The sequence below is a fragment of the Tiliqua scincoides genome, chromosome 10 (assembly GCF_035046505.1).
Source record: "Tiliqua scincoides isolate rTilSci1 chromosome 10, rTilSci1.hap2, whole genome shotgun sequence".
Lineage (NCBI taxonomy): Eukaryota > Metazoa > Chordata > Lepidosauria > Squamata > Scincidae > Tiliqua > Tiliqua scincoides.
In genome coordinates, this window is record NC_089830.1 from 16,836,010 (window position 1) to 16,856,830 (window position 20,821).

The 20,821-nt window shown below is 50.3% G+C and overlaps 1 protein-coding gene across 1 annotated transcript in view; it reads left to right on the forward strand.

Annotated features, from left to right (window-relative positions):
- The window catches only part of LOC136661684 (discoidin, CUB and LCCL domain-containing protein 1-like), a 49,679-nt gene that overhangs the window by 12,034 nt on the left and 16,824 nt on the right, over positions 1–20,821 (forward strand). Inside the window, exons 3-7 of the mRNA XM_066639057.1 lie at positions 13,883–14,020; positions 17,493–17,544; positions 19,128–19,200; positions 19,901–20,034; positions 20,757–20,794. Of these exons, the coding sequence (XP_066495154.1) occupies positions 13,883–14,020; positions 17,493–17,544; positions 19,128–19,200; positions 19,901–20,034; positions 20,757–20,794 (435 nt within the window). The remainder of the gene's footprint in view (positions 1–13,882; positions 14,021–17,492; positions 17,545–19,127; positions 19,201–19,900; positions 20,035–20,756; positions 20,795–20,821) is intronic.

Consider the following 20,821-nt stretch of genomic DNA (forward strand, 5'->3'; position numbering starts at 1 on the left):
TCACCACTCAGAAAAGTTTGGTGTTGTCTGCGAACTTAGCCACCTCACTGCTCAACCCTGTCTCCAGGTCATTTATGAAGAAGTTAAAGAGCACCGGTCCCAGGACGGATCCTTGGGGCACACTGCTTTTCAGCTCTCTCCATTGTGGAAATTGCCCATTGACACCCACTCTCTGTTTCCTGGTCTTCAACCAGTTCTCTATCCAGGAGAGGACCTGCCCTCTAATTTCCTGACTGTGACTATGGAGGTTTTTCAGTAGCCTTTGGTGAGGGACCATGTCGAACACCTTCTGAAAGTCCAGATATATAATGTCCACGGGTTCTCCCGCATCCACATGCCTGTTGACCTTTTCAAAGAATTCTAAAAGGTTTGTGAGGCAAGACTTACCCTTACAGAAGCCATGCTGATTCTCCCTCAGCAAGGCCTGTTCGTCTGTGGGTTTTGAGATTCTATCTTTGATGAGGCATTCCACCATCTTACCCGGAATAGATGTTAGGCTGACTGGCCTATAGTTTCCCGGGTCCCCCCTCCTTCCTTTTTAAAAAATCGGTGTGACATTTGCAATCGATGTGACAAGAGGAAAAAGGAGTGTTTACAAGAAGGAAAGGGTTGTTGGTCCAGGGCAGTAGGCAGCCACTACACAGAACATGACTTGGGAGCCGCAAGTCTCAAGCCGCGCACTGCAAATACGGTGGTTGCACAAAGTGTCAGCCTGAACAGAAGGCCTTTATAAGTCCCTCATTAGGCTGAGCTAACTGCTGGCTTGGGTGCTTAGCCATAGAGAGCAATAGTTTGTCCTTGGTCTCCTAGCTGAAGTCTGCCAACCAAAGCCACAGAGAAGCAGCAGTTCTTTAACTCTTATAATGCCTATTTTTGGCATTCGCTTGCATGAAATACCTGTGTATCGTAATGCAGCAGACAGGTGCTTGTCAACAGGTGCATCTTGCAGGTAAAGTCGTCAGGGGGTTGGGACTGGCTGAGCATCCCTTTGGTGGCAAACCCAGGGTTGCCTCTGCAGAATGTGTGACTGGTCAGGGCTGGCCCTACCACGAAGTAGGGTGAAGCAGGCCATTTTGGGCAACAGACTGTGGGCCGTTTCTTGGGGTGGCAAGAAAAGGAAGGCACCATGCTGCATTCCTTCTCCTCCTAAGAGGAGAAGGAGGAAAGGAGAGGACTTTGGATGTACAAAGGAAATGGGATTGTGAGTGTGTGTGTGTGTGGGGGGGGGTGTAATTGGGCGCTCAGCAAAATGTACAGGCTGGCACTGGAAAGGAGACTTCTGTGAGTAACACTTTTCTTTTGTGTTGGCTGGACTTTTTCATCCCTCCCTTAGTTGGCCTGTCCTTACTTCTGGCAGAGGCACCAATAGCAGCCTCTGGCTCCAAAAGGCGGGGGGGGGGGTGTCTTTTGATGGATTTCAGCTGTCAGCAAAGCTGGGTTTTGGCTGCCTTTCTGGGAAGTTCTTCTCCGTGCCGGAAGTTCTGTGCAAGCATGACCTTGGAGCGACACGATGTGTGCACAGCGAGGAAGAGAGAGACGCTTTTGGCCGTAACTCTCTATCATTGTTTTTCAATCGGCTCGCTGTGGGAAGTGATGCAGCTGGCAAACCCCATAGGCTGAGGCAAGCAGTGAGGAATGAAGGATTTCACACCACGGTGCGGCGGCCAGGAAGAACTGTGAACAAATAGACCCAAGAAGGATCTTGCCTTGCACACATCTGCAGTTGAGGCTGATCATCACACAGGCGTCACACTCACTGGGCCAATCTTTTTCCTTGCAGAGCATTCAATTTAATCCAATTCAAGAATATTTGCTCTAATACAGTGTTTCTCAAACTGTGGGTCACCACTGAAAATACAGGGTACAGAGCTACTGGGCAGGGCATGCTCCTGGTGGGAGACAGACATGGTGCTTTACCCTGAATAAAGATGGGACACTAGAAAGGGGGGAGGGCTGTGTGGTTGGAGAAGGATCCAAGTCTGCATTCTGCCTTGACTTCCAAGCTGGAATGTTTGAATTCCAAGCTATGCAAAATAACAGGACAAGTGTGTAATCGGACCTTTGACTAATCACAGCTTAGGTTTCAAGCCTAAACTTGATGATATCACTTCCAGCCATGACATCACTTCCAGGTTAATGGCATCACTTCTGGTGGGTCCCAAGAGTTTGTCATTGCAAAAAGTGGGTCCCCAGTGCTAAAATGTTTTTAGCACTGCTCTAATTCTATAGGTCACTCCAAAGCAAAAGAGATTTGGTTTTGGGGAGAGGCGTGGAGGCATTTATGACAGTGTAACCCTGTTCCGCTGTTATAAAATGGCTGCTAAGGGTGCATGCAGTGCTCCATTGGTGGCCCTTTTTCATGCGCTGCTGCAAAAGTCAGCAGTGCTGCAGCCTCACTACTAGAAACCGCTGTGCCCACCAGAGCCAGTATGCCGGTGATGGGGGTAGGGGGTGGGTGGAACGGGGTGAGAGGTGGGCAGACTGGGGATTGGGGCCTCAGGGGGTGTGACATGAGAAGCTGGTGGGTTGGTATTGGTAGAGCCTTCTCCATCGATATCCCCTGACCACCTTGTCACCTTTGACACGCTCCTTTGGGTCTGCTTAGACTTGTGCCAACAAAAAAGCTGGTGCAGATCCAAGTAGACCCATTGGGAGAACAGTAAGTGAAAAAATTTTTTTACTTTCATCTCTGCCCTAGAATTGTCTCCAACTGCCCATAGGATGCAGCAGAGCCTGTGCATTTAGTTAGGATTTAGTTAAGATTGGGCCCTAAGATAAATGCACAACCACCTCAGTCAGTGGTAGAGCACCTGCTTTGCATCCACAAGGTCCCTATTTCAATTCCTATAATCTTCTGGTAAGGCTAGGAAAGACGCCCCATCTAACCTTACTGGAAATACCAAGCTAGGTTGGCCAGTGGTCTGGCCCCATAGAAGGCGTCTCCTTGTGTTCCTAATTATAACTAGGGTCAAATTAGATATGTGTCTTGTTGCACAATGGGGGCTGATGACCCAATCCTATCTGCATGGTATGTTGGTGGATCCTGGGGAAGGGGAGGGAAGTGGAAGCAGGGAGAACCTGGGGAAGAACATGAAGTTATTTCATGTTTACATATTTAAGCTTAGTTACAGTTTGATGCAAGGACCGTTTGGACAGCCATGCCTGCCACCTTTTCTTCTTCCTGGGCGTTGTGGGCTTAAAGGCAGTGAGCTAGTTTTTGAGTGAGTGGAAGAGACTCCACCAATTCATGCTGGCATTATTGCTGGGGTCAGGGTGGGGTGGGAACTAGGAATTTTTGTTTTTTTGCAAAGCAGTGTTTGGTTAAGATGAGGATGTGGGAAACATTAATTCTGACTCAACCATGGTTTGTGGCTGCAGATTGCCTTAATCAGAGTGATGGATCATCAAGATAGTTTGGTGCCAGAAGTTGGAGTCACACTCTAAGTGCAGCTTCACCTCAGGTGTCCCCAATTGTTCAAATTAGCCTGTGGATCTATAGGCAGTCAGAATACTATATGTTAGAACAGTGATTTTCAACCTTTTTCATCTCGCGGCACACTAAAAGGACCCTAAAATGGTCAAGGCACACCATCAGTAATTTGACCATTGACAAGGCACACCATGCTATTGGTGGGGGACTCACATCCCCCAAGGGCCCTACTAACAAATGACACTCTCCCAAATTCCCGCGGCACACCTGGGGACCATTTGCGGCACACCAGTGTGTCACGGCACAGTGGTTGAAAATAGCTGTGTTAGATGGGTTAGAAAAAAATGTCATTTTCTGCCAGACTCTAGTGGTTTAGGACCACTGACATTGTCAGTGATGAATACCTGTATTTATATACTGCTGTTCAACAGAAAGGTTCACAAAGCAGTTTACTTCAGAGAAAATCAAATAAGTAAATGGCTCCTTGTCCCAAAAGGGCTCACAGTCTAAAAAGATTAAGGAGAAATACCATCAAGAGCTGCTAGAAAAGACAGGTAGTCTCTGCCTGCTAAATGTAAGAGGAGCTTTGCTTTAAAAAGTGCCTCTTTGTCCAGTTAGCAGTGTACATTTACAATGCAATCCTATGCCTGTCTATTCAGGAGTAAGTCCCACTGAGTTTAATAGGATTTACTCCCAGATCAATGTGTATGTATTGGCAACCTTCAGTCTCGAAAGACTATGGTATCGCGCTCTGAAAGGTGGTTCTGGCACAGCGTCTAGTGTGGCTGAAAAGGCCAATCCGGGAGTGACAATCCCTTCCACACCGGGAGCAAGTGCAGTCTGTCCCTGGTCTGTCTCCCTGGCTGTGGGCCTTCCTTCTTTGCCTCTTAGCCTCAGACTGTTGGCAAAGTGTCTCTTCAAACTGGGAAAGGCCATGCTGCACAGCCTGCCTCCAAGCGGGCCGCTCAGAGGCCAGGGTTTCCCACTTGTTGAGGTCCATCCCTAAGGCCTTCAGATCCCTCTTGCAGATGTCCTTGTATCGCAGCTGTGGTCTACCTGTAGGGCGCTTTCCTTGCACGAGTTCTCCATAGAGGAGATCCTTTGGGATCCGGCCATCATCCATTCTCACGACATGACCAAGCCAACGCAGGCGTCTCTGTTTCCGCAGTGAATACATGCTAGGGATTCCAGCACGTTCCAGGACTGTGTTGTTTGGAACTTTGTCCTGCCAGGTGATGCCGAGGATGCGTCGGAGGCAGCGCATGTGGAAAGCGCTCAGTTTCCTCTCCTGTTGTGAGCGAAGAGTCCATGACTCGCTGCAGTACAGAAGTGTACTCAGGACGCAAGCTCTGTAGACCTGGATCTTGGTATGTTCCGTCAGCTTCTTGTTGGACCAGACTCTCTTTGTGAGTCTGGAAAACGTGGTAGCTGCTTTACCGATGCGCTTGTTTAGCTCGGTATCGAGAGAATGAGTGTCGGAGATCGTTGAGCCAAGGTACACAAAGTCATGGACAACCTCCAGTTCATGCTCAGAGATTGTAATGCAGGGAGGTGAGTCCACATCCTGAACCATGACCTGTGTTTTCTTCAGGCTGATTGTCAGTCCAAAATCTTGGCAGGCCTTGCTAAAACGATCCATGAGCTGCTGGAGATCTTTGGCAGAGTGGGTAGTGACAGCTGCATCGTCGGCAAAGAGGAAGTCACGCAGACATTTCAGCTGGACTTTGGATTTTGCTCTCAGTCTGGAGAGGTTGAAGAGCTTTCCATCTGATCTGGTCCAGAGATAGATGCCTTCTGTTGCAGTTCCAAAGGCCTGCTTCAGTAGGACAGCGAAGAAAATCCCAAACAAGGTTGGTGCAAGAACACAGCCCTGCTTCACTCCGCTTCGGATGTCAAAAGGGTCTGATGTGGAGCCATCGAAGACAACAGTGCCCTTCATGTCCTTGTGGAAAGATCTGATGATGCTGAGGAGCCTGGGTGGACATCCAATCTTGGGGAGAATCTTGAAGAGGCCGTCTCTGCTGACCAGGTCGAAAGCCTTTGTGAGATCTATGAAGGCTATAAAGAGTGGCTGTCGTTGTTCCCTGCATTTCTCCTGCAGTTGTCTAAGGGAGAATACCATATCAGTGGTGGACCTGTTGGCTCGGAATCCACACTGCGATTCTGGATAGACGCTCTCTGCAAGTACCTGGAGCCTCTTTAGTACAACTCGGGCAAACAACTTTCCTACAACGCTAAGGAGAGAGATGCCGCGGTAGTTGTTGCAGTCACCCCTGTCACCTTTGTTCTTGTACAGCGTGATGATGTTTGCATCCCTCATGTCTTGAGGTACTCCACCTTCTCTCCAGCAGAGACAGAGGATTTCATGCAGCTCAGTGACGATGATCTCTTTGCAGCATTTTAGGACTTCAGCAGGGATGCTGTCTTTTCCAGGTGCCTTGCCAAAGGCAAGGGAGTCCAGGGCCACGTGAAGTTCTTCTAGGGTTGGTTCACTGTCAAGCTCTTCCAGCACAGGCAGGCACTCAATGTTGTTCAGTGCTTCTTCGGTGACTACATTTTCTCTGGAATATAGCTCAGAGTAGTGCTGCACCCAGCGTTCCATCTGCTGCGCCCGATCCTGGATGACCTCGCCTGTGGCAGACTTCAGAGGGGCAATTTTCTTCTGTGTTGGACCTAGGGCCTGCTTGATACCATCATACATCCCCTTGATGTTGCCCGTGTCAGCTGCTATCTGTATCTCGGAACAGAGCTGGAGCCAGTAGTCGTTAGCACATCTCCTGGCAGTCTGTTGGACTTTGCTGCGAGCAGTTCGGAGGACCTGCAGGTTGCACTCACCGGGTCAGGCCTTGTATGCTGCTTGAGCTCTCCTCTTTTCCTCAATGACTGGTGTCAACTCCTCAGAGTGGGCTTCAAACCAGTCTGCCGCCTTGTTGGTCTTCTTGCCGAATATGGACAAGGCGGTGTTGTAAACGGTATTCTTGAAATGTTCCCATCTGTTGGATGCGTTTGCGTCAGCCGGGCCTGGAAGAGATTCCTCAAGCGCTTGTGCAAATTCTTCCACTTTTCTCTGATCCCGGGTCTTGCTGGTATCAATGCGAGGCCTTCCTTCCTTTTTCGTGTGATACAGTCGCTTTGTTTGCAGTTTCACTCTGCTGCACACCAGGGAGTGGTCAGTGTCGCAGGCAGCACCATGATAACTGCGTGTGATCTTGATGCTGGGAAGGCTGGAGCGTCTGGTGAGGATCAGGTCGAGCTGGTGCCAGTGCTTTGATCTTGGATGTCTCCAAGAGACTCTATGTTGGGGCTTTGTGTTGAAGAACGTGTTGCTGACACAGAGACCGTGATGACAGCAAAACTCTAGCAGGCGTTGGCCATTTTCGTTCATCCTCCCAGTGCCAAACTGACCTAAGCAAGTGGGCCATGAACTGTTATCAGCACCAACTCTAGCATTGAAATCGCTGAGGATGAACAATGGCTCTTTTACAGGGATTTTCTTGACAGTGGTGGCCAGGTCATCATAGAATTTGTCTTTGGCTTCTGCTGGAGACGACAGAGTCGGTGCATAAGCACTGATGAGAGTGATAGGTCCTGCTGATGACTGGAGCTGCAGGGACAAAATTCTTTCACTTCCCACAGTAGGTGGGATGATGGATTTCAGCAGGGTATTTCTGACCGCAAAGCCAACGCCATGCTCCCTGGTTTCGTTTGGTGGTTTTCCCTGCCAGAAAAATGAGAAATTTCTCTCCTTGACAGATCCGGAATCTGGCAGCCTAGTCTCTTGAAGGGCGACGATGTCCATCTGCAGTCTGCTCAGCTCCATGTCGATGACAGCTGTTTTGCGTGCATCGTCTATTTCTTGCAGGTCATCAGAGAAGCCAGGTGTCATTGTCCTAACGTTCCAGGTGCCCAGCTTTAGGGCAGTAGTTTTCTGTTTTCTGTTGCATGGTGCAGAGTTGTCGATCCACTTGTCGGTTTTCACCCTAAACCCCACGCACCCCATGAGGTTAACGGACCGTGGCGAGGCAACACCTTACTGGCTGGGGACTGCCCAGCTTAAGGCGGGCGGTAGCTGCCCAATGAGATGCAATGATCTCTCCCACCGTCGGAAGCAGCCCCTGGCGTCATGCTCTACGCCAATCGAGCAAAGACTTATAACCGGTAAACCTCTGCTTCCCGTGTTGTGCCGACGCCGTATGGTGAAGTTGGAGTGTCCTCTCCAGTGCGCGAAGCCTGGGTAAAGAAGGTATGGAGGATAGGCTGTTACCCATGCAGCAAATCCCCCCCTCTCCACATCGCTGGAATGGTCCAATGGAAAGGCAGAAACCAATACGGTTGGTTCCAGCGGCGTCGCAGGAGTTGCCAGAACATGACTGTGTTCAGCCATGAACTGCCTAAGGGACTCCGGCTCCTGATTTTGCCTCGAGGTTGACTCCTGAAGCCTTTTGCAGAACTGGATGTAGCCACAAGGCAGTGGAGGTTTGAGGTCAGAGTTTCCTTCTCTTAGATGAGCTGCCTTCCTAGGCTGATGAGTCCCATCTACCCGGTGGCTGTTTAGTCGCCTCTTACGACAAGTACAGCCAAACTGAGGGCCTATTCTTAGCCCCCAGCCCCCAGGGTATGTGTATGTACAACCTCCTGATTTTAGAAATGGGCTATGTCAGAATGCCATATGCAAGGGAGGGCACCAGGATGAGGTCTCTTGTTATCTGGTGTGCTCCCTGGGGCATTTGGCAGGCCGTTGTGAGATACAGGAAGCTGGACTAGATGGGCCTGTGGCCTGATCCAGTGGGGCTCTTCTTATGTTCTTATGATAAGGATGATTTCAGTATTTACCCTTTCTTTCAGCTGAGCATTTTCTTGTCATCTGTGGGATGTCAAGTTGCACCTGCTGAAATTCTCTCTTCTATACACTTGTTAAAGGTCCAGCATCCCTAAAGTTGAAAGTTTGAGTACCCCTGGTAGGAGAAAGGTGGGATATAAATCATATAAATAAATAAATAAATAAATAATCCAGACAAGAGAGGTATTGGCTGGCGAATTGGTCACTCTGGGTGAAGGAGCACAGCCTTGTTTCAGATGGGATTGTGCTCCCCTGAAAGACCAAGGCTGCTGTCCAAGTTCACCATCTTTGTTTAGGGATTTCAAGAGGCGATTGTGGGGTTGCTGTAACACAGAGGGAGTCCAGGCATGTGGCAAGGGATATACAGGACGGTTCATCCAAGGTTGATGCCTCCGTGACTCAGGGCACAACCCTAACCCCCTTTCCAGCATCAACATAAGGGCAACGCAGCTCCAAGATAAGGGAACAAACACTCCCTTACTTTGAGGAGGCCTCTGTGAGTGACACCCAACTGCAGGATGCAGCACATGCCCCATTGGCACTGCTATGCCAGTGCTGAAAAGCTGGTTAGGATTTGGGTCTCAGTGCCTCAAGCTGACAAGGAAGGCCTGCCTCTGTCCACTTGCTGGCCTCCACCAGTTCTCCTCCCACTGCCTGTATTCAAGGAGGGGAATGGAGCAGAAGCATGGAGCAGAGAAGAGCAGAAGAGGGGAGAGGAGAGTGGTAGGCTGGAGGGGTGCTCTAGCCCACCACTCTACTCTCCTTTACATGTCTCCTTTTGCTCCTTCCCTCTTCCTTTTCAAATTCAGGGAGCAGGAGACGTGATGAACTGTAGCATCATTGGTGGCATTGATTCATTGGTGGTGGCATTCAGCATACTGCCTTGGGCATCAGGATTTGGTACATGTCTAAGTCCTTGGCTTCAGTGGGGTCTAAGGTCTAAAAGGGGAAGCTAATTTTTCCTGGTCTCAGCAGGTACTGGGATCTTCAGGGAGCTTACTTTCTTCTTCTGAGCAGGTCCCATCTGCCTCAGGCTAGCAAGCTGTAGCAGAATGGCACAAGCCCTTATTGGATGTTCTGCTAGAGCAGGGGTGCCCAAACCCCTCAATGCAGCCCTCAGGGAGCCCCCAGTCTCCAATGAGCCTCTGGCCCTCTGGAGATTTGTTAGAGCCTACACTGGCCCGACACAACTGCTCTCAGTGTGAGGACAACTGTTTGACATCTCACGTGAGCTGTGGATGAGGGTTCCCTCCACTGCTTGTTGTTTCACATCTGTGATGCAGCAGCAGCAGCAGCAAAGGAAAGGCCAGCCTTGCTTTGTGCAAGGCCTTTTATAGGCCTTAAGCTACTGCAAGACCTTCATTCATTCATATAAGTTCCATCTTTAATATATTCATTTATGTAAACTTATGTAAATTTATTCAAATTTTAAATGTAAATTAGTTCTTTTTTCCCCTGGCCCCCGACAGAGAGACCATGTGGCCCTCCTGCCAAAAACTTTGGACACCCCTGTGCTAGAGTAAGAGTCAAGCTTTCTAGCTCAACCTTACCACATCCTAAGGAGGACTTTCCCGCCAAGTGGTTTGATGCAACAGCACTGACAGTAACACTCGCAAACAATACAGCAGCAGGATCATGTTACAGGCTTTGGAGTGGGTTTGGACTATTTTGGTGCGTCTGCAGAGTGAAGGGTTTTGGCACCGTGGGTTGGGAATAGCAGATTTCCACACAGCCTCCCGGCCCCTGCCTGGCTTGGAATGGCACATACCAGAAATGTCGGTCATGCTTGTGTAACATCTGGTGCGTGCGAGATGCGTCATAGGCCACCAGCCGGCAATAATGCAAACCGAACAAAAAGCGGAAGAGAGTGAGAAGCATCTCCAGATCCAAGAGTGGTGGCTCCTTCTGCCCTGTTCTCCCACCCCGTTGCCAAATCCAAGCCTTTACTGGAAGGAAGTTCATCCAGGCAGACGTTAATGATTCTTTGGGGATGATTCATTGGGGAGCAGAAGAAGCCAAGAAGCTTTCAAGAGTAGGAAAGTGAAGGGTTCTGAAGAAAAGCCTTGTCCTCCCTCATCTACAGGCTGACTTACTTTTCAAACGTAGAAAGCTGACTTACAGCACATCAGACCGTTCCTCCATCTGGCTCAGCGTTGTTATCGTGACCGACAGCCATTCTCCAAGACTTCTGAGAGGAGACTTGCCCAGCCCTACCTGGAGAATCCAGGGATTTAACCTGGGACCTTCGAAATGCTAAACAACTGCAGCCCAGTCCTAACCTGGACTGGAATAGGCAGGCCAACAGGCCTGCGACAGGTCCAGCACAGGTGAGAAGGTAGAAGAAGTGCAACTCAAAGTAAGGGGACATGTCCCCTTACCCCGAGTAATGCCCCAGCCACCACAATGAGACTATTTGGATCTGTGCCAGCAAAATCACTGGAGCAGATTGAGCAGCCCAGTGTAATGCCAGGCTGCTCAGGAAGGGGCTTAGGATGGGCCTAAGTGCTGGAGGCTGGTTCCACCCCTCTCCCGTGCCTGGTCCACCTTCCCCCTGCCCCGAAACGCCCTCCCCTTCCCAAGCCCCCGTGCCATCCTCCCCAGGCTTCACAACCTTACCTGCTCAGGCCAGCGTGAAGGCCAGATGTGGCCTCCGCTGGCTGGTGCACAATCTCGCACTGGCCCAGCTGACTCTCCCGGAAGTGTAAACATGACTTGGGGCACGCTTGCAACACTCTTGCACCAGCCCTCATTCATTCCAGGATTGTGCTATAATCTGCCCCACTTAGCTGCACCCCCCCCCCCAAAGGGTGGTGCCTTCCGCTCTCATTCCTTTTGGCCAGCTCTGTCAGGAGGCAGATTGGTGGAGGGTGACCACTTCTGTCCATCCGTTGGCTTCCACTGTTGTTCCTCCTTGTCTTGCTCCCTGGATTAGAAAAGGAAAAGGTGAATGGAGTGGAAGGAAGTGCGGAGGAAATGAGAATGAGTAGTGGGCTACAGCTTTGGAGAGACTCTTCACCTCTAATGCTTCCTTTTCTGCTCTGTTCACCTCCTCCTTTCCTAAACCACAGACCAAGAAGAGGAAAAGGAACAGCACAGGCAGTGGTTGATGTGCCCAGTAGCGTAGCCAGAGGGGGGAGTCGTGGTAAGTATTGCAGGTGCCACAACATGTCATGTAAACGGCCCCTCTCACCAACCATCAGAGCAGTTGGGGCAGTGACAGCAATGCACAGGCGCTCACATTTTGACAAGTGCCTGCATGTTGCCATCGCTGCTCCAATGGCGAGTGGCAAGGGGCACTTCAACAGTGTGTTGTGGCTCCTGCAACACTTACTGTGCGAACCCCCCCCCGTGGCTATGCTACTGGATGTGCCACCTCACGGGGGTGGTTTATGGGGTGTGCTGTGTCAAACACTGAGAAGTTTGGGGCCAACTTTGTTCCTTCTTTCCTTCCCTTCTTAATAACAGAGACAAAAACTCTTCTGTGTGTAACTGGGGACAGGCTGTTGCCAACAAACAAGCAAGCAAGCACTCTGTTTGGAAGTTTCAGGGCATAAACACAGACCAGCGCAATCTAAAATAACCAGACATTTGGTTTGTCATCCAGCTTAGCTCACTGCTGGCTCAACTCAGGCTGCTTGTTAACACAGCCAATCAAGCATGCCCCCCCCCCCACTGGGGCCACATGCAAACTCTTACCCCTTTTCCTCCCCAGCAGCGGTGGCTTTCACTGCCTCATTCCACTTCCCTTGGCAGAGCCTGGGGAGCAGAAGAGCAAGTGAGAAGAGTAGAATGGTGGTAGCTTAGAGTGTCTGTTTGGAGACACTCTAGCCCCCAACATTCTACTTCTCACTTCATTTTCAGAAGAAGAGAAGGGGCAGCTGACTCAAGCCCCTGGCACTACATGAGAAATCAGCTGGCCAACAGAGGAGAAGGTGGGCAGCTTGGTGGCAGAGACCCATAGGGCTCCCACTGCCTCTGCCATTCAAAGCATTTGCTTCACCCAGCCCCATCAGCAGACGGGCCTGCGCAAATCCATGTGTGGCTGAATCCAAGGGCTGCATTATTGCTTGAGCTCAGTAATCCCAATATGAATTCTGCCCCAACTGCTTTATTCATTCAGGCTGCCCTTCTTCATGGATATTATATGATTGGTTCAAAGCACTGGCTGCTTTTCTTTTAAGGGTTTGTTTTTTAAAAAAAGAAGAAAGTATTTTCAACCATAAAGGGGCTTTTCAACATCAGTTCATTGGGTTTCTTTTAAGTCAAAGCCAGAGCAGAAGCAGAGTAGATTAAAATGGGTTTTTTGGTTCTTGGCTTATAGGCCGAAATGACAGCTGGGGGCTGGGGGAAGGGGAGACGGTGATGGGCAAATCTGCCCTTTCGCAGACTGAACACTAAGCAGACCCTCCCCATAAAACGCCAAGCAAACGCAGTTTGTTAAGCTGCCGTCTTAACAGGCAGAGGGAGATTGCAAATTAATTTGGATTAAATGGGCTGAAAGCATAAAGGATTTATTTTTGGAGTTCTTTGGAGCCAAGCAGAAGAGGATCGTGATGCTGAAGAACCCCTTCTGTAGGCTCACTGAACATATGAGGAGAACAAATGGACAGATCCCTTTCTGGGGGTGCAGTTGACCCACGGGGGATATCATGGCATGTGACACAATCTTCTCCTCTGGGCTAGACATGAGAGTGAACTAGGCTACAGCAGCTCTCCAGGTCCATAGCAGATGCCATGTGGGAGAACCATGATCTGACTTGAAATATATATTTTAAAGTCAGAATGTTTGTGGGAGGAGCTCCGTTTGTTAGCAGAGCAGTGGCTCTAGAGAGGGTGTTTAGATCTTTTTCCCCTGCACTTTTTTTCTCAGTCTAAATGAGATGCATGTATACACACATGGGAGGGGGGATATAGATATCATACAAGCACGGGGTGATTTGCCCAATTTCTTCAAACTGCGCTTTGGAGGGCCTTGCACTGGTGCGGTGGGCAGGTTGCCTACTATCACAGTTAGCATCTCAGCATCCCCCCCAGCCTGGGAGGGCAGTGCAGTGAGCACAGCGTAGGCTCTTTTAGACCCACTGGGACCCACTGCCCCCGAGTCTATTTATGGGCCTCTCCAGAAGCAGTTGGCAGTGATATGATGACACTAACTATTGTGGGGTCCCGCACTTTGCACGTGGGAAAGCCACAGGTGTCTGGCTTGCCACAGCTGCGTTGCCGCAGCTGCCTGGTGAGTGGGCCATGGGGAGGAAGGCCCTGTGTGAATGCTCCACATCGGGGTCCACCACTCCTGGGTCCGGCCCTGTACCTTGGTTGTTTCCCATTGAGTTAAAAGCAATTGTGGGGTATTTAGACAGGATAAATGGGGTGCGGGGAAAAAGTTAAACTTCCTCTCCCACAATGTTGGTGCGTTCACAAACATCAGAATACCTTTCCATATGTGCTTTAAACGTTTTTTTTAAAACCATCCAACCATGGGAGGGAATGATGTGTCATCACTGTTTTGGCCCTTGGGTTGGGGCGATTCTCTGCTGCCCATCTGATGAAGACAACTCGTGCTTCCTGAGCACTGCAGTCCAGGGATCTGCTCTCTCTCTCTTTCTCTCCAGGCCCATACTGCAGCAACTCGATTCTGCCACGCACAGTCTTGGTGCTAAACTCCAGCTCAGTAACCGTCTTGTTCAACAGCACGACCCATCGCTCGGGACGGGGTTTCCTGCTTTCTTACGCCAGGGGCAACCGGTCAGGTAAGGATCGCGGTTCCACTGCACGCAGGAGAACAGTGAGGCTGAGTGAGGCAGTGCTGGAGGTGAGCAGATGGGGCTGGCAGGCGGTCAAGCCAGGCAACAGCAGGTGCTCTCATGCCGCATGCAGGAGCAGGAAGGCAGGCTGGTGCTCTCTTGCTGCCCCACCCCCTAATAATCCTAAATGCCGTACCTTCCAGTCTTCTGCAGTGGAAACTTTGTTCCCATTTGGTACTGTTTTCTCTCTCAAGATGTCATATGTTTATAATTGAATGATAGCTGGGAACCTTTTCCAATGGAGGATATTGCCTTCCCAGGTGGCCCACCCATGAGGCCAACTGAGGCAGTTGCCTCAGGTCATGGATAGGCAAGGGTACCTCCCACTTGCTGCCACCCACTCACCCCTGTCCTGCTGGATCCCTGGATTCAAAACAGAAGAAAGAAGCGGAGCTGGACATAGGGAGGAAAGTGCTTGGCTAGAGTGTCTGTAGTGTAACACACACACACCTCTCCTTCACACTTCCTCTTCTCTTCCGTTCCCCTCTTTTCAAATCCAGGAAGTGGAAGGGACAACAAAGTAAGTGTTGGCTGATCTGCTGCTAGGTAGGGGGTGAGACAGGAGGTCTTGGGCCTGTCCTCCCTCCCACGGCGAAGGACAGCAAGAGCTTATGGGGCAAGAGCTAATGCAGCTCCAAAATGGTACAAACGAGCCTTTACATAAATGAGAATCCAGCCTTGGGCTTTGATTCTGTTGTGGGCAGAATTCCCAGGGGAGCATCTGCAGCTTTTGAAGGGTTCAGGCATCAGTCATTAATTGGGTTCATACCACAAAAATTCATGAGTCATTTCCCCCCCCCCCTCTTCAGTCCTTTGTGATTTGTGGGTGGAATTGTGAGAGGAGGCGGTTGAAAAGGAATGACGGGAAGCTTGGACTTCGGATCTCTTGATGCTTCTCTGAGTGGGAGAAACAGCACCCGCTGTCTCTCCATTGTGACAGGCTGCATTCTGGAATCTAAATTACCCTCCAGTCAATTCCATGCTTGCCTGAAGTAGCAGTTTGCTCCTCTGTTTTTCTTTTTTCTTTTTTAATCTCTGGTTCAAGTACTAACTGTAAAAAAAAGTGGTTGGGTACCACTTTGAACCAGTTCTGAAACACTTGAAATACTCATATGGATAGGTTTGTCAGGGTTCCCCTCCTCCCACAAGTCCCCAACTTACCCAGGGAGAAGGCTTCTGGGCCAGAGGATCAGGGAGGAAGCCGGTGGAACATGGGCCCACCTCCCCATAGGCTGCTGGGGCACTCCTGTAGGCGGCAAAGCGCAGCAGAAGAACATGGCGCGCTGAACCCCCCCGCTTATCCCTCTGCCTTGGAGGAAGGAGGGGGGAGACAGGATGCAGGCCATTCGGCTGCTGGGCAGTCACCCCTCCCCTGCCTCGGGGGAAAAGGGGAGCACTCCCTCACCCAGCCAGCCGGGACCTGCCTTGCCGGGCAGGGCACCTGGCTATGACGTCGGGGGCCCACAACTGGACCTCCCGACGTCATCTGCAGAGCTACAGGACCCAGGTGGGCAAGGCCAGCCCAACCCCCAAAGGCAGAGACCAGAGCAGAGGCAGCAGCCCTCTCAGGAACAACCCTGGCAGCTCCAGGTGAGAGGAGGTGGGAGGGAAACAGAGAGAGGAAGGGGAGGAGTGCTGGTCATCCCAGGGGAGGGCAGTCCCAGAGACAGACCCTTTCTGTACCATCCCTGTGAGGGAAGGGAAGGGGCCAAAGGGGAGGGGTCTGCCCTACATAAACCTGGAGGCCAGGGATGACAAGGCAGTGGGGAGTCAGAAGAGCAGGCAGGAGGACCTGCTGCTAGCAGCCCCTGCTCCTGACTGGTGAATGCTGCCAACCCAAAGAGGGGGAACTGGGTGACACAACCCCCCCTTCTTCTGGTGAACTGTTTGGAGGCCTCCACAAGGGGGTCCCCCTTGGAAAGACCGGGTGGGCCCTCCCCTCCCCCCAAAGGGAGGCCTCACAAGGTTCATATTCATGAGTCTGTTCTTAGGGTCCGATTGGTTGATAGATGGGCAGCTCTCAACTATGGAGCTCACAAAGGGCACAGCTTATACAAGAACCTAGTAGAAAGTGGGCAAGATAAAGTTCAGTGTTCTTGGACCAAAGAGCTGGATTTGCTTCCCAAAGCTGTTGAAAGGTGCTTGCATCCTGACATTTGGCATCTGGAGGGGGGGGGTGCATACTGCCCACCCCCATTCCCCAGGTACTCATCCCCCAACCCTTTATCCTGCCGTTCCTGCCACACCGACTCTGCTCTTTGGTGCTGTGTTGGTGACTTGTGGAAGCAACGCTGTGGCCAGCAGTGGCAGCCACGTAAAAGCAGGAGAGGAGACAAAAAGAGTAGTCCACTAATCTTGGCCTGGTGTGGTGCTACCCTCTGAGTTGGTTAGAATGCTGCCACCATCTTGGTGGTTGGGGCCAGCACAACCATGAAGTGACTGAGATGCTTGCCTCAGCCAACATGCTGAGAGGCCCTCCGCCTACCTCCACCTGCCCACCTGCCTGTGGCTCTCCTTCTCATTCCGTTCCCTGAATTGAAAAAGAGCAGAAGAGGTTAGAAAATGCAGTATGGAACAGACTACAGTGTTTGGGCTAGAGTAACCCACCACTCTTTTCTCCTCTACACTTCCTCTCCTGCTGTTTCCCTCTTCCTTCTCTTTTTTTCAGTCAAATGTAGACTTATTTTTTTGAATCTAAGGAACAAAAGGCACTGGGGGAGTGGAGGTATTTTATCATCTCAGGCACTGAGAAATCTTGAGTCAGCCCCCTCTGTGATGCTACTAGCCACAGCAGAGGTGACTAAGAAAAGGGATGATGGCATCTGGTGGGCCACTGTGGGATACAAGAAACTGAACTAGATGGGCCGTTGGCCTGATCCAGCTTTTTTTATGTTCTTATACAGGTGTGCGCCACTTAACAATGGGGATACGTTCTCCAATCCCTGCTGTTATGCAGTTAGGTTGTTAAGCGAACATCCCACCCAATCTAGTACCTTTGATGTGTAAACAGACACTCCTTGCCAGACACCTGCTGACTGTACAGGCTACTGAAGATAGACTGCCACTTCTTTGCATTCAGAGCCTCTCTGTTGTGTAAACACTCTGCTGCAGGCTATGAGAGACTTGATTGCCTCATTAAGAACCTCTTTGTTGTGCTATGGCCACCATCATATATTAGGTCCGTCATTATGCGGTCCATTGTTAAGCAGCACATGCCTGTATTCTTAAGACTTGGTGGAGAGGATGGGATGGGGGGAAGTCTGCCTGCCCCGTGCTAGGCCAAACCAAGTCAAGCTCCCAGAAGGCTGGGACTAGGAGTGATGGGGAGAGTGGCAAGTAGGGGTCCAGGTAGATCCCTTGTCCAAGGACCTAGAGCTCTCTGGCACCAACCCTGGGTCTCTCCCCTGCTGTCTTTTAGATTTGATTTCCTGCTTGCAGAAGGGAATCCATTACTACACCGAACAAATCAGGTAGGTGTCTCCTACAACCACTATTTACTATCCCGCTAAAGTAGCCATTTTAAATCTTTTTCATCTCATGGCACACTTTAGAAGGCACGAAAATTATCAAGGCACACTATCAATTTTTTTGACAATTGACAAGATAGGGTGCACTGCCGGCCGGGGACTCACATCACCTTATGGTGATGTATCATCAATATATGACACCCCCCCACAAAGCCTCATGGCACACCTGCAGACCATTTGCCATGCAGTATGGCACAGCAGTTGAAAATCGCTGCACTAAAGTATGATAATTACAAGAGTTATAAAACAAACACATTCACAAACCTCCATCCATCCATTTATCTCCACCACTCCCTGCAACATGAGGCAGAAATGGCTTAAAATGTGCTTACAGTAGATCCATTTGGTCCATTAATTCACATGCACTTTTTAAGCTCACAATTTTGATTGCTTTCCTTTCGGCCATAGAGATATAAAGTCTATGCAGTTGGCCCTCGAGATTCACAGGGGACCTGTTCCCAGACCGCCAACATATACCAATATCTATGGATAATGGAATCCATGGGGAGGGCCTCAAGGACCTCCCAGATGCAACTAGAAATGCCTTTCAGTCATGTCCAGAAGGTGTTCTGAGTTGCGGAGAAGCCACTCTTGGCCTCCCTGGACCTCAGAAAGCTTCCTGGAGGCACCTGGAAGGCACTTCTGGTTTTGGCTTTCTGAGACCCGGGGAGGGCAAGCATCACCTCAGAACACCTCTTAGTCATGATCAGAAGTCACATCTGGTCACGTCTAGGAAGCCTTTAAGGCCTTCCAGATGCAGCTGAGTCAAATCCAGCTGCAGTTGAGTCAGCTGGAAGTTGAGTCAAATCCAGTGGGTACCGAACCCACAAGTAAGAAGGGCCAACTGTAATGCGTTTTATTTATATCTCTAAGGGCGCAATCCTAACCCACTTTCCAGCGCCGACATAAGGGCAGTGCAGCTCCAAGGTAAGGGAGCAAACATTCCCTTACCTTTAGGAGGCCTCCACGCATGTCGCCCAGCTGCAGGATGCAGCACATGCCCCACTGGCACAGCTATGCCAGTGCTGGAAAGTGGGTTAGGATTGCACCCTAAGATTCTACAGACCTTGGCTGTGAACATGGGGCCTGCCAAAATATGTTTCCAGTTGGGCCCCACAGCTTCTATGGCCAGCCCTGCTCTCATGCTTTGCCATTTGACTAAAACAAATTCCTTGCACAGTATTTCTCAGCCGTATAAAGGATCCCCTCCAGCATCATTGTTACTACCTGATGCAGCTGCTAGCACCCTGATGTAAGGGCTTGATTTTGCATGCAGCTCACTGGGATAGCTCACTGGAGACTCCTAATGGGTTGGTGCCTTCCAAGTGACCACAGGACCCAATTCATTCCAAGTGCCTGACAGAGCCATTCTTTGTAGTGTGTATCTCCAGCCCAACTGTGGACTTGTCAAGTTCCCTGAACAAGCTGCTGAATAATTCTGTTGGTTGGCATCCAGACCTGCTGCCACCTTGGCAGGGAGGGGGGGGGAAGGAGCTCTCATGATGCTATCTGTTATTCTGTTGTAGAGCATTTTGTCCTGCAGGCTGCAAGGGAGTCACAGGAGACATCTGGGGGAACACAAACCAAGGCTACCGAGATGTGAGTACCACTGAGCTGAACTACATGTTACATTCATAAGTGCTTGACCCCTGATGGTTTTCCTTTCTTTTTTCAGTTAAACGTAGGCTTGCTTTTTGTTCACAAAAGAGAACAAGCAGAACAAGGCCAATACAACATGGCGAGAGTGGGGGAAAGACATTGGATTGGGACTGCAGGGAGCTAAGGGTTTGGCGCATCAATGAAAGCTTCATTCCCAGGGCTAATATCCATAGTGGGGAGGTCAATCCTGATTGGAACCATCGTGGGGCAAAGTGTTAAAGCCTCCTTTCTCATGCCAGGCTCTAGATCAAAGCTCTCCCACCATGCTGTGCTCCCAGCCCAGATCCTTGTTGCCTCCTGTACCTGATGTTTAGAGGGCAAATAACAGTCAGTAGGTTGGAGAACTGCTGGACCAGGGGCACATAGCCTCTGCCAGAAGGGGCTGTTCATACAAACTTGAGTTCTGCTGGAATATATTTTTACTGAGTCAGATCTTTGGTTCATCTAGCAACACTGGGAGGTGGTGGTTCTCCTAGGTTTCAGGCAGGAATATTTCTCTACCCTCTAAGGATGCTCTAGAGATGCTCTTGTCTCTGAGTGGACCCTTCTGTGGGTGTAGGCTACAGGCCTGTGCCTGAGAAGGCCCCTTCCAGTGACACCACCTGCCCTCAAATCATTTTTCTCTTTGTGTTTCCTTCAGACATCAGTTCTCTGCAAAGCTGCAGTTCATGCTGGGGTGATTGTGGACGAGCAAGGAGGACAGGTGATGCTGTCTCAGAAAAAGGGAATCACTCTCTATGAATCGACCTTTGCCAACGGACTCACCTCCAAAAGGTGAGTGGCCAACAAGGCTGATAAACAATCTCACAGCAGCCCTTCCAAGGAGTAGGTAGGGGGGGATGCTCTGCTTTTGACTAGAGAGGTGGCACTGGGGGAGAAGGGATTTAACTGTACCCCATACCATTTCTGAGATCTAAATCCCCTGCCCTCTCCAAAGCTGTTGTTAGCCCTGCTGGGGAAAAACACAGGCCTAATTTTTGTCCCCAGCAGAGCTAACAGCAGCTCTGTGTGTATAGAGGCGCTTCAATCAAAATTGAAACTGCTTGGAAATAAAATAAAAAGTTAGCTGATAAAAAGAGAGCCGATCATATATTTGGTCATACGTTTATTTGCTGCATTGTTCTATTTTAGTCTGGATGGGGGGCTCTATATCCATCCTGTTGTCGGTGCACATGGGCTGGGAAGTTGGTTCAAGTGGGCACTTCTCATCAGTTGCGCAGCTTGGTCCAGGCTGAATGTCACCATTATTCCTGGAGTAATGAAGGGGGACTTGGTGAAACAGGAGTCCTGCTGGGTGATGTTGGATTCCCTGATTCCTTGGGCTTCACAGGGGTGTGTTCTACTGGGAAAATAGGCTTTGGCTGCCCAAGGCTTTGGCTGCCCAAGCTCTGCTGGACCCTGATCTTCCTCTAACTCTGCAGAGGTGGTCTCCTTGCAATATGTGTCTAATTGGATCCTGACACTTATCCCTCCTTTTTTCCCTTCCTGTTGAACAGGGGACCCTTATCTGAGAAGCGGCTCATCTTTCACAAAGGTATGTCATGCATAATCATTCTACCCT